At 42.1% G+C, this 12,960-nt stretch overlaps 1 protein-coding gene across 1 annotated transcript; it reads left to right on the top strand.

Annotated features, from left to right (window-relative positions):
• Nucleotides 1-1,701: 1,701 nt before the first annotated feature.
• Nucleotides 1,702-12,746, top strand: LOC132471743 (xaa-Pro dipeptidase-like). The gene is made up of 15 exons (XM_060070977.1): nt 1,702-1,771; nt 2,728-2,908; nt 3,256-3,383; nt 3,773-3,836; nt 4,637-4,684; nt 4,954-5,015; nt 5,311-5,355; nt 7,215-7,290; nt 7,851-7,897; nt 8,712-8,780; nt 9,140-9,217; nt 9,520-9,668; nt 10,173-10,357; nt 11,176-11,367; nt 12,237-12,746. The coding sequence occupies exons 1-15, from the start codon at nt 1,755-1,757 to the stop codon at nt 12,378-12,380; spliced, it is 1,485 nt and encodes a 494-aa protein (XP_059926960.1). The 5' UTR covers nt 1,702-1,754; the 3' UTR covers nt 12,381-12,746.
• The last annotated feature ends 214 nt before the right edge of the window (nt 12,747-12,960 follow it).

Genomic DNA, 12,960 nt, shown 5'->3' with positions numbered 1-12,960 from the left:
TATACTGTTGAAATGTAGGTCCGCCAAGAGAAGTCTGTAGCAGACAAGTACCTAGAACATTAGGTGAAAAACTCACATATGCATATTTTCGACAAGGAACCATGTGATTTTACTGTATAGATTAGAGAAAATGACCTTTGAAAAACTCGCATATGCATATTTTCGCCTTTGCTAATTGCATTATGTCAGCACTTTGAAGTGGGCTATAGACCGAATTTCACATAAGTTCAGGCACTGACCGATATGACCATACTAACTGTTGTACCGACTACTTGTACACAAGGAACCATGTTATTTTACAGTATAGATTTTGAGATAATGTCATTTGAAAAACGTACACATGCATATTCTCACCTTTGCAAATTGCATTATGTCAGCACTTTGAAGTGGGCTATAGACCGAATTTCACATAAGTTCAGGCATTGACTGATATGACCATACTAACTGTTGTATCGACTATTTGTACATGTTATTTTACTGTATAGATTTTGAGATAACGTCATTTGAAAAACGTACACATGCATATTCTGCTGGCCAATGGAGTCGAAGGTCCGCACTGGCGGCCAACTTGCTACAGTCAGCTGCTCACCCATAACACTGTTGACTTGGTAGTGGTACCAATGTACTTTTTAAATAACCATAACCACCTTGCTACATTTTCAAACGGTTTGTTTTGTTATAAACGTCAGAGATGTAGTTACGGCACTGCATACTTGATACTGATGAATAATTATGTTCGATTCTAAAAAATATTGAAATGTTCTAAAATAGGTACAATATTATAACCACGTTAATAAGGTTTGTAAGAAACCAAACCGTTGGTAAAACGGTTGAAAATGTAGCAAGTTTTGGTTATTTATAAAGTACATCTACCACTACCAACACAATGTTATGGGTGAGCAGCTGACTGGCAAGATGTCCGCAAGTGCGGACATTCTAGACGCCGCCGTAAGACAGCTAGTATTCTATATATCTACACACGTAGGTGAAGGGTTTTATTTTGAAAACGTTGCGAGATACCACCCAAAGGCTGTTTAGAGTAAAGGCGCACGAAGATTTTGTGTGACGGCTGGCTTAACCGCGGACGAACGAATGGCGGCTCACTTGACCGCAGTCCGTGGCACAAGCATATACACAGTAGCCTACATCAGTAGCCTACATATCAATGTAAAACCACATCACATACAACTGAGGACATATCTTAACAAATTGTATTCATTGTAGGGAATTACTTTGGCAAAAATAAGCAAGTTTAATAATTTTGCATGGCTCTAAAAATATTCATTGCATTACATCAGTGTAATGCAGCGCTATCAAGTGAATTGCAATACTCGCTTCTTCCTCTAGATGGGCTGCTTTCCCCACTAAAGGAAACAATCTCATTCCAACAGAAAACACATTCCATGGGACGTGATATAAACACAAGATATGAATGAAATCAGTCATCACAATTGGTAGTTTAAGACAAATAAAACATATTAAAGAATGTTAATACAGCTAGTGTATGTCGACTTTTGGCATATGTCAATCCGATTTCTTTACAATATGAAATTACTTTTGGATTAAATTAGCTCTGCCTTTACTGTGCGTCCTTTACGCTGTGATTTGTGGAGAAGCTGTAATAATGTAGCCAATGGAGCGAACTGGTCGGGGTTGGTGCTCACTGCCTTATTGGTTTAACCACTGGTCAGCTGACGTCTTCTCAACAAAACCACCTGACGTCCCTGTCACGTGACATTCACCACTCGAGCATCATGGCCGCCAGACCTGAGTGAGTTGATTTGTTTTCCGTTATCACGGGACCCGTGAACTCGCTGTCATAATTTCGTGTTTATGAATATATATAATTTAATTCATCAGTATATAATAGCAGATGTGAGCTTCAAGTAATATGTTAACTGAAATAGTAAACCTGAGCTCTCAAATCTTAGGTATAATATAATTGATCATGCAAAAAGACACATTTGATCACAGGTTTAATTTACTGCACTTGGTTATAGAATCCTATTTTGCTGGAGAATATTTATATACTACTACTGCTACTACTATTATGGATTGTGTGTGCGTGTGTGTGTGTGTGTGTGTGTGTGTGTGTGTGTGTGTGTGTGTGTGTGTGTGTGTGTGTGTGAGAGAGAGAGATTGTGTTTGTGTCTGTGTAATGTAGTCGTTCTAAATAGAAGAGTATGATTTGATGCACATACACACGCCACAAGTTGATACCACTGAAAGTAACACTAACTTGATTGAACAACAACATTGAGTAAAATGTAAGCAGATATTAGCCTTTATAATTTTTCGATAACTTGTGTATAGCGACAATTGGCATATTTCACTTACATTACTTTACTGTATGAATCTACCTTTGGATTAAATAATATCTGCCTTTTTATTGTGCTGGCCGTCATTGCTTCAACAGATAAACCTTTGCACCCCGTTCAGGTTATCCTCACAGGGGTTAGGTTTTATTACACCAATCTCTCGAACTGTGCTGACTTTTGTATTGTTATTGCTCAGACAGTTAAAAAAAAGAAAAGCTTAATAAAAATTTGTATTCTTCATGTGGCTAACATGTGAGGTTTCAAAATAGTTAAAGCTAAATGTAGAACATTCAAACCAGACATCAGGATTATTATAATTTTAGGAATGTTGTTCTTCTCGCTCTTGACTGTGACCGCTACCACTCTACCAGTCATTACATGTGGTCCACGTCTGTCTGCTGCCTGGCAGGCCCACCTACTGGCTGGGGAAGGACACCCTGAGGGTGTCTGCCAAACTGTTTGCGGAGAACCGCCGTCGGCTGTGCCAGGGGCTGGGTGCCGCCGGAGCGCCCCCAGGAGCGGTGGTCCTCTTGCAGGGCGGGGAGCAGAAGCAGCGGTACTGCACCGACACGGACGACGTCTTCAGACAGGTGGGACCCACCAGGGTCCGCGGCATAGACCTCGTGCTGCCTGAGCGAGGTCCCTCCGTTGGGGCAATTGATCTCATAGTTCTCGTCATGCATGGAGGATTGGAAGATTGAATTTTGATTATATTCATGGGGCGAACGTGACAAACTTAAAAAAGATTTTCATTTTGTCTGTTCGTGCTGATTGTAAAACGTGTAAATGTTACCAGATGAATTTCTGAGAAACATCTGCCTGCAATTCTTGTTAAACGGTCTTCTTTTCTTCTTCTTTTCTTCGGCGGAACAGCCAGTATGAGTTCCCTCCAGTCTGTGGTATCAGTGTACTTTAACACCTCTCCTTCTCTCTTTAGGAGTCCTTCTTCCACTGGATGTTTGGAGTCACCGAGGCTGATTGTTTTGGTGCTGTTGAGCTCAAAACCGGAAAATCCCTCCTCTTTGTCCCCAAACTGCCTGAGAGCTATGCCACATGGATGGGAGAGTAAGCCTTGGTTTAATAGGTTGGGGCTTTTAATGTGAAGCTGCTATCTTAAGCAGACTAGCTTGCTTTTGGTCTGTTTTTAAAAGGTTTACAACACCTTTGATAACTTTAGGAAATTAAGTATTAAAAAAGATTTAAAAAAATCGTTGTAATCTTAGCAATATACATCAAGGAAACGTCAATGAAAATTATTTAATTATGTCTTCATCAAATGTGACGAGTTACTATAGAAATGTTGTGTCTTTTCCTTCTCTGTAACATGGGGGATTGTGTTTGAGTTGATCGATTTCCCCTATTGTCTAGTATTTGTAAATGGTTGTCTGGGAAGGAGTTGATCCAAGGCATAATGTCTTTCCTTAACTAACTAGTTTCTATCTCTCTGTTGACAGGATCCATTCCAAGGAGCACTTCAGAGAGAAATATGCTGTTGATGAGGTCCACTACACCTGTGATGTAAGTCTAGGGTAATCATCACTTCTGCTCTGGCCCACTTGTGTTGGCTGACATTTTCCCAGGATCTGAACTTTAAAGTTAAGGTTAGCCAGCCATAAACTTGCTGTGTCTCTGTAGGGCTGTTTCTAAAGGTGAAATCCACCCATCCCTACTTCAGTTCATAGCTGGTGTTGTGCGGAATGTTATGGTGGTATGGTCCAAATGAAGTGGTTCCACACAAACGCTGAATCCATATGATATCTGCATTTGTGAGTGGGTTGGAAGGCCTCTTCAGGCCAGTACAGAATATCTGCACTGGGATTAGTTCTTTACTTTAGTGATCTGATCTTTATCTACTGTAATTTAACTACAGGTATCTTTGTTTGTTATTCTCAGCTAAGAGGGGCAGCAACAGCAACAGGCTCTTAAAAGCCTGGCGCTATTACTTTAATGACACATGACATAAAGTCAATTTTATTTCTTTAAAGGTAGTCATTAAAATAAATGGCTCTTGCTGTAATATACTGCTAGATTTTTATTGAATTAATGTTATGACATCTCGTCATTGCTTGGAGAGCTAGGTCCAGCCAATGGTTTCTGGGTATTAAAGGCAGATGCTGTTTCTTTTGTTTAAATGATTGTTTAAATGTTTTCTGGTTAATGAATCAAGCATTAGCCTTGGTGCCTTGTTGGAAATATATTTTAAATGTAAGCTGTACAGAGATAATGAAAGGGTGACATCAAAGGTCCCAACAGGGATGCTATGAAGACAGGTAATAAGTTGGATAACACTTCTAAATGCTGCATCCTGAACTTTCCAGATCACAGACACTCTGACCAGCATGAACCCAGGCGTCCTGCTCACGTTGGTATGTGACCTTCATTCTTACCTGACCTTCTGGGGGAACATTGACGTGGGAAATGGTTGTAAAGCTCTCTGTTGAAGGCAATAACGGCTGCCACACATGGGGAGAATTGTGCTCAAATGTCTGCCATTCCATCGGGTTGTTTGTCTATGTCTCCCTTTGTGGTGTTTCTGTGCTTCCTAGCGGATGTTAATTAAGACACTTTAATGGCAATGAGCTGAGATGTTTCACTAAATTCACCTCTTTGGTTGTGTTTTGTTCTCTCCCGCCAGCGAGGGCTGAATACCGATAGTGGAAGCATCTGCCGCGAAGCCTCGTTTGACGGAATTAGCGGGTATGCTCTATTGGCACCAATTATTCATTAATGTAATCGTTCTTTGTTCAGGGGGCTTCTGGGAGACTTTTACTACGCATTCAGATTGCCGGTGATTACCTTAATTTTGGAACAAATTTGATTAGACTAATGGTTTTGCCTGGGTGTGTGAGTCCACATAAATGGAGCAGTTTTATCCTTGCCAATGGCTTGAATTATTTCCTCAGATTTGTGTGCTTACATATTTTCAGCATACGCTCCAGAAGTCACATATGTACGTATGGTTGTGCTAACTGTGTCACCTTCTCTCCGCCAGCTTTGAAGTAAACAACACCATACTGCATCCAGTCATCGTGGAATGGTGAGTCAGCATTTCTTTTTAATCACGGATTGTTTTTTAAATTACCCATTCGTTGTTATTTGAGGACATACTGTACATAGAGCCACCATGGCCACTTTTATTATATTTTTCAATTAATTGTATTGTGTGTAATTGTTCACTCTATTCATATGTGTTTAAGGGTGCCAAGTCACATTCTACCAATTCAGAAAGGCCAATGTGTGTGCACGTGTTGGTATGTGTGTGTGTGTGTGTGTGTGTGTTCGTGCTAGAGCGGTGTGTGTTGTCCTAGCCCCCCCCCCCCCCCCCCCCCCACCTCTCAGACAGAGCTGTAATGGGCTCCGTGCCAGCCTGTCTGTCCCCAGCATTAGGCTCTGGGCTCTCCAGATCAATTGACATTTTCTGAAATATGGAGGAGTGCTTCTCAGGCACACCCGGTGGCCAGAATCACTTGATAGAACTCACCCTGCTCATCCCCAATGGCTGTCTTTATTGGAAATCTTGTGTTGGCTAGAGCAACACAAACATTGCACGAAAAGCAACCTGGAACATATTCGGTCAGTGAGCTTAGAAAACCCGAAACAGTTGCCCAATTACCTCTGAATACATTACCAGAATTTTTTGTCTGAAAGGACTTGTCGTTGTCTGGCTCTTCCGATCTAGAAAGGATGGTTCTGTCTGGGGTAAGGGTTAGAAAGCTAATAGTTGGGGGTGCCCCGGTGGTTCACTGGGTAGAGCATGTACCATTAAGGCCCGGTCCTTACCGCAGTGACCCGGGTTTGTTTCCTGCCCGTTGTTCTTTGCTGCATGTCTTCCCCTCGACCTCCCATACCTTCCTGTCTTACTCACTTTACAATAAAAATAAGAAAGATAACTGTTCTGAACACAAATTGTGCTGTTCTGCTGTCGACAGTGTACCGTATCATGTGTGTACTTGGGAGGTTTTAAACCAACAAGAGGAGCAGGCCAGTGGTATAAACAAAGCTAATGGGAAATGGTTCTTCTATAACTCATTCTTCTCTTCTATAACTAAAGCTCAAGGTGCAATCCATAAATAAGCACACTGGATTGGGTCGCAAACATTTCAACAGCCAGGGAAATCCCCCCCTGTTCAGGTTTCACTGCCCTTTTAAGATGAAGCAAGTGGTCACCCCTATCCCAACCCCTAATTTTTTTTTTCAGCCTGTCAAAAACACTCCTCGATTCCGCACGTAGTCCACTCGGTTGAAAGGGTTCATGATATTTACCAGGCAAGAAGCGAGGGAATAGCGATGGCTTCAAAACAGAGGAGCAGAAGTCTTTTGACACCAGAGAAATGAGTGGTCGGATGATTCTGGTTCACTTTGACAGAGGAACCTTCTAACACATTGATAGGTTCCTGGATATCTAAAGTGCTGATGGGGCATCATAAATGAACCCTCAGATCAGATACTGAGAGAGTGCAGCTTCTTATCAGTAAGAATGGCTGACAGGCTCACAGAGAAACAACATGATTATGGGTCTTATCTCCTCAAGGTTTATCATTGAATAGGTCACATTATAAGTCAATTCACTGGGTTTTCCAATGGCATTCCATCTGCAAATACTTCAAAACCATTGAATACTTTTTTTTATTATTATTGCTAAGGGCTTTTAAAATCCAAACAATCCAATCAACAACAAATTAAAATCAATATATTTTGTTACTATATTGTAACACTTAGCTTTCTTATCTGAGGATTTTATCTTAATCTTGCAGGTTTAGGGTTAGATCTTCATTGTTGAATGCACTAATTGTCAGTCGCTTCTGACAAAGCATCTGCTAAATAACCCAAACCAGCCTTGCTCTCAGGCTCGACTGTGGTTCACCAGTTGCAGCTGATCTGTGATTCTTTCTGCAGCCGCGTGACCAAGACTGACATGGAGCTGGAGATCATGCGCTACACCAACCGGATCTCCAGTGAAGCGCACAAAATGGTGGGACCGCCTTTAGGGTTGGAGCCTATACCTTCCATTCAATGTTAGACAGTATACAAATCCACACACATCCATATTCATAAAATCATGAAGTGCAATAATACTTTATTTTGTCCCAAACATGAGGGTTTCACCTTGCACAATCTAATGATTCATCTATCCAGTTCATACTTCTTCCTCTTTAGTGAGTCTGGAGATTCTGAGGTTCCGTTTTCAGTTAGTAAAGGTCATCACTTTTCTGAAGCAGGAAATGTCACTGCCCCCTATGCAGTATGTTGACTCTGCATAAGTATTCTTAGTATCGAGTATTTTTAATGCATAATTCAGTCCAATGCTTGATATTCAGTGACTGCCTTGGGCATTCCCTGCACATAATAATCTATATTAGCTGATTTCATATTCAAAACACTTTTAAAGAGCGTCACATTAGCGCTGCATTGGGAAGTTTTAATTGCGACTTAAAACCAAACGCCTTTAGCCATGGCATTCATGACTCTAACAACATGCATTTAACTCTTCAACCTAAAAAAAGCTCTTTACTCTTACTTTTTTCTCTGTAGATTATGAAAACCGTGAAACCCGGTCATAAAGAGTACGAAATGGAGAGGTGAGTAGACATAGAAATTAACATGTTTTTTCATTTGATGTTTTATTGCATTACATCAAACCAATCAACAATGTTTGTCATTTACATTCTGCACTGACTTCTATTACGCATTACTGCACAATGATTATGTTAAAACATCACAGTGGATCCCGCAAACAAAGTCGTACTAACGTGATATATACAAAATCCACAAATACCAAGAACGATTTTAACTGAACTGAGAAGAACCGGCTTGCGCTCGAGTTATCCAATCGGCGAGCCTTATGGATAAGCAGATATTTTTGTCTATTTCTTTTAAGCGATTATATACAAACTTGATCAAGATTCATGATTTAAAGAATGGCGTACAGTCTTGAGCCCACCCATTCTAAGGTTGCTCTCAAGTTCCATTCCCTTCCCCCCGCCGGGAGGGCCTGTTGAGGGCTCTGTGGTGCTTGTGGAACACAACCAGGAGGTGTCTGCTCAGCACGGCGGTCTGCTGGACTTCCTGTGCTCTGTGGAGAGCCTCAGAGAACTGTTATTGCAAATCACCGGGTCAAAGGAAGGGCAGCAATCACCCTCAGCCGTTTCTTTACTCATATCTTTACCTTTGAACCTGACACTACTATTATCATGTGCGGGTGTGGGTGCCGTTGTGGGTGTGTGTGTGTGTGCATAAATACAGAACAAAGATATTTTGTTGTGTAGTTTTCTGTTAGCCAATCTAAACGGCAGGACCTACTCGATTAAAGGAAAACAGACGGTCGACATGCTGAAATACACAACCAGGGTCTCATGTTATTCTGTGTGTCTGTCGTGTTTGATTTCCTTGCAGTCTCTTCCAGCACTACTGCTACACCAAAGGAGGCATGCGTCACTCGTCCTACACCTGCATCTGTGGAACGTAGGACATTTTTATAATACTGCTCCAGTGCCCTTAAGCACGGTGACTCCATTGGGTCCTAGTGTACGACTGAGGTTGTATCCAAGCAGCAACAGCAAAAGGTCCTCAACTGGCTTGCATGGATGCTACAGCAAGTGACCCTGGCTTGGATCCAGATCATTTGGTTTCAGAACAGCATGGACAAAACCCAACCCAACCAACGTTTCACGATTAATCAAAAAGTTAGATTTGATTAGTACATATTTCAACCCACCTGTGTAGCATTTAGCATGCTTAATATCAGTCTAGTATGAAGGATGAATTATAGTTAATCCTATCTTATATCATTTGATTGTATGGATGTGATCTCGTCTCCACAGGGGGAACAACTCCTCTGTCCTGCACTACGGCCACGCCGGCGCTCCCAACGACAAGACTATCCAGGACGGGGACATGTGGTGCGTAGAACCCCACGGTTCCTCTCACTCATGTAGAACCTTAACCTCCACATTTACACTGACTCACTAGGATTTTAGTTTTAAAATGCATGCTGAATGATGCTCTTTCTAAGAACTTAGCAAGAAATCTAAAAGTTTCTCAAGGATAGAGACATTGCCGCAATGATGTTGAAGATATCTACAGACTATGTTCAGTGTCATATTAATGATAGATGTGTTATTTACAATAGGGCAATGTTAGTCACCCTGTTCTTGGGAAGTCCTACGAGAGGGGTAATGAATGCTGTGGTTTTTATCGACAGTCTGTTTGACATGGGCGGAGAGTACTACTGCTACGCCTCTGACATCACCTGCTCCTTCCCGGCCAATGGGAAGTTCACCCAAGACCAGAGGGACATCTATGAGGCGGTGCTTAAGGCTTCCCGCGCTGTCCTGGCAGCCATTAAACCAGGTAACGCACACGTGCTGTGATTGGCCGTTAGGATCATCCCTGAAGCAGCTCAGCCAATCATGTAGCTGAACGCCATAGGGTTCAGCGGTGGTTTGATCATTAGAAAGGAAGGTTTGATGCTTTAGCCGTCAGTTCCAGCATATCAGAAACAGCCTTCTGGGATACTCTGGTGTTTACAGACTGGAGAGAAATGTTTAAGAACCATATAGGTAGTAGCAGTTTGAGTGAAAAACACCTTGTGAATGAAAGAGGTCAGAAGAGAACCAATAGGCAATAGATTGTCAGCTGTCTGTGTCTTATGAAGACATGGGAATGTTTCTTAGCCCTTCATTCGTCTAGCACAACATGCTCTGTGAGACTTAACCTAGACATAAATCCATGCAGATATGCATTTTTTCCAAATATGTTCGAAAAAAAATAGTTTTAAAATGAGACTATTTTATAAAATAACGTTTTAAAGTGTTCGATGCAACTCATAAACAAGATGGCCTTTGACACGTCCAGGGGTGAAGTGGGCTGACATGCACCTGCTGGCGGACCGAACCCACCTGGAGGAGCTGCTGAAGCTGGGCATCCTGAAGGGCAACGTGGAGGACATGATGGGGGTCCGCCTGGGAGCCGTCTTCATGCCCCACGGCCTGGGCCACCTGCTGGGCTGCGACGTGCACGATGTCGGGGGGTACCCGGAGGTCAGCGTGACATGAATATGGAGATCCGTATCATACTGCTACTCCTAGCAATTGTCAAGATAATCAAAGACAATTTATAGATAGAAGATGAGTAAAAGTCAGTTGATTTAAAAAAAAAAAAAAAAAGATCACTAGCACTTGAAAACACAATTTTAAGTGTTAATAAAGCATACCGTTAAGTTCATAAAAATTCAAGCATATCTGTATTAACGTACTGTATGTGTTGTATATGTGTGTTTATTATGTGTACGTTTATAGTCCGGAGACTGAATTCATATACTTGGGAATTAGAAAGTTTCCATTAGATATGCCCAAGAAGTTAGATCCTATTGCATGTAGGTTGGCCACCAGAGCTGTTTGCATTTATTATTACCGTAGACAGGGACTAAGGAAAACATTTCAGCAGTTTATTCCAACAATTGAATGAATTGTATAAACATGGTAGTGGTAGACTCCTGAAAAGAAAAGAGGCAATCAAAAATAAAGTCTGCAAGTGTTACCGCACATCAGCTACATTAAGCTCTAACCCAATGTATGTGGAGATATTTTTCCCATTCCTTTTCTATCTTTGATTTTTTTTAATCAAATTGGCTTTTTTATTGCCTCATTATTACAAAACACATTTCCCATTATGTGAGTTTTTTGGGGTGGGGACCTTTTTATTAGCCATTGTGTTTAGAATTTGCATTTTATAATAACACAACAAAATCCACTTCCTCTCAGCCTCAAGATGGCGGTCTGTGTTTCTCCATCAGGCGGATCCCAGCCGCCCCTGAAGCCTGCTGCGTTCTGATTGGTTTGTTTGTTTGTGTGTGCAGGGCGTGGACCGGGTGGACCAGCCAGGTCTGAAGAGCCTGAGGATGGGCCGCCTGGTGCAGGAGAGGATGGTCCTCACGGTGGAGCCAGGGATCTACTTCATCAACCACCTGCTGGACCAGGCGCTGGCCGACCCCGCCCAGAGCTGCTTCTTCGACAGCCAAGTGCTGGCTCGCTTCCGCGGCTTCGGAGGGGTGAGTGCGGGGGACGTCGCTGGTGATCAGGGATCTTGATCAGAACCCCTTAAGGCTCAGCTATGGTTCCACGTCGACGCAATGACCACGCAGATGCTTCAACGCAGCTCGTGAATCTGTTTTGGTTCTGCGTCAGGTTTTAGTGAGCGGACCAATCAAAGCCATTGCTGCTGCGTTGCTTCGACACAAGGTTGACATTTATGGGAGGCGCACGTCAGGCCCTTGCAGTGGACGCAAGGAAGTAATGGGTCTAAAAACCTCTTGTGTTGCGGCGACGTGGAACCATAACTAAGCCTTTAGCTGCACCAGAGTAATGTCATGCATGACGCCTGACGCCTATGGGCAGTGCAATTCTAATGCCTTCCATATTCAATCAGGTCTATGTTGGGATTCACTTTGCATTTTTCAGTTTGAATGCAGTAAACGATTAATAAGTCAAATGATTTAAAAGAAAAGCACTGTATTTTTCGATTTGGTTGCAATAGCTGCCGTCAGATTATTTATACATAAACTAAGCATTATATGTCCATTAAAAGAGGATTGCATATATGGTTGGCTTTAAAGTGTACCACATGCATGATGCAGTACAGCATTGGAAGCTGCTCATACATTTGCTTGAATGCTGAATTCTAAAAAATGTTGACCTTTTGGCCCGGTTAAAGTTTAATGTATTTATTCATTCATTAATCAATAACTAAGCCGCCTCATGTATAAAATATTTCAGTTCACGCTTTTGATCAAATGTCATGATCCCTCGCTGGAATTGAGTTTGAATCAAGCGGCCAATCCAGAGACCGCTTCGTGACGGCTTGTTTTTGATTGATGATGTCGTTGTTGATGTTGTTGTTGTTGGTGATGTTGTGGTCCAGGTGCGCATCGAGGACGACATCGCCGTGACCGCGGGCGGCGTGGAGCTCCTGACGTGCGTGCCGCGCGGCGTCGACGAGATCGAGGCCTTCATGGCGGACTCCGGGAAGGCCCTCAGCCCATTGGTCAGCGGTCAGGAGGACTGATTGACATCACTCGGAACTCCTGGAAGTAACGTTCCGGAATGTGTGGAGGGAATCACTTCAAAAGGGAAATGGCGCTATATTTTCTGATCCATCGTACCATATAATCCATCGTATCATATAACGTCATATTGCGTACAATAAATCTGGATTACACATTTCAATCACCTTCATGCTTATCAGCTACGGACAACAATGCGCAGATTTTAGACTTTTTTATGTCACCATTTGCCATCCAAACCTGCTCCAATCAAACGACATGCATCTGAGAAACATGTTGTAATTTTCAGACATATTGATTAAAATAATCAACAATTTACATTGCTATATTATGCATCTGAATTTAATAAACTCTTCTATTGACATGTTTCTGCTGGATATTATCTCATTGTAGAGAGTAGATTTGGCACAAATAGTATGATGCAGCATAAAATCGAATTAGCAGTCCACTATCAAGTGAGTTGCAATACTCGCTTGTTCCTCTAGATGGGTTGCTTTCCCCACTAAAGGAGACGATCTCATTCCAACAGAAAACACATTCCATGGGACGTGATATAGACACAAGATATGGACTAAAGCAGTC

The sequence above is a fragment of the Gadus macrocephalus genome, chromosome 14 (genome assembly GCF_031168955.1).
Source record: "Gadus macrocephalus chromosome 14, ASM3116895v1".
NCBI lineage: Eukaryota > Metazoa > Chordata > Actinopteri > Gadiformes > Gadidae > Gadus > Gadus macrocephalus.
This window is presented reverse-complemented; position numbering and strand designations above follow the sequence as displayed.

Excerpts from the sequence above, each read along its gene's own strand:
- LOC132471743 (XM_060070977.1), top strand. Across the intron at positions 3,384-3,772 it reads TATGCCACATGGATGGGAGA|GATCCATTCCAAGGAGCACT; the intron begins GTAAGCCTTGGT and ends CTCTGTTGACAG. Across the intron at positions 11,368-12,236 it reads GCTTCCGCGGCTTCGGAGGG|GTGCGCATCGAGGACGACAT; the intron begins GTGAGTGCGGGG and ends GTTGTGGTCCAG.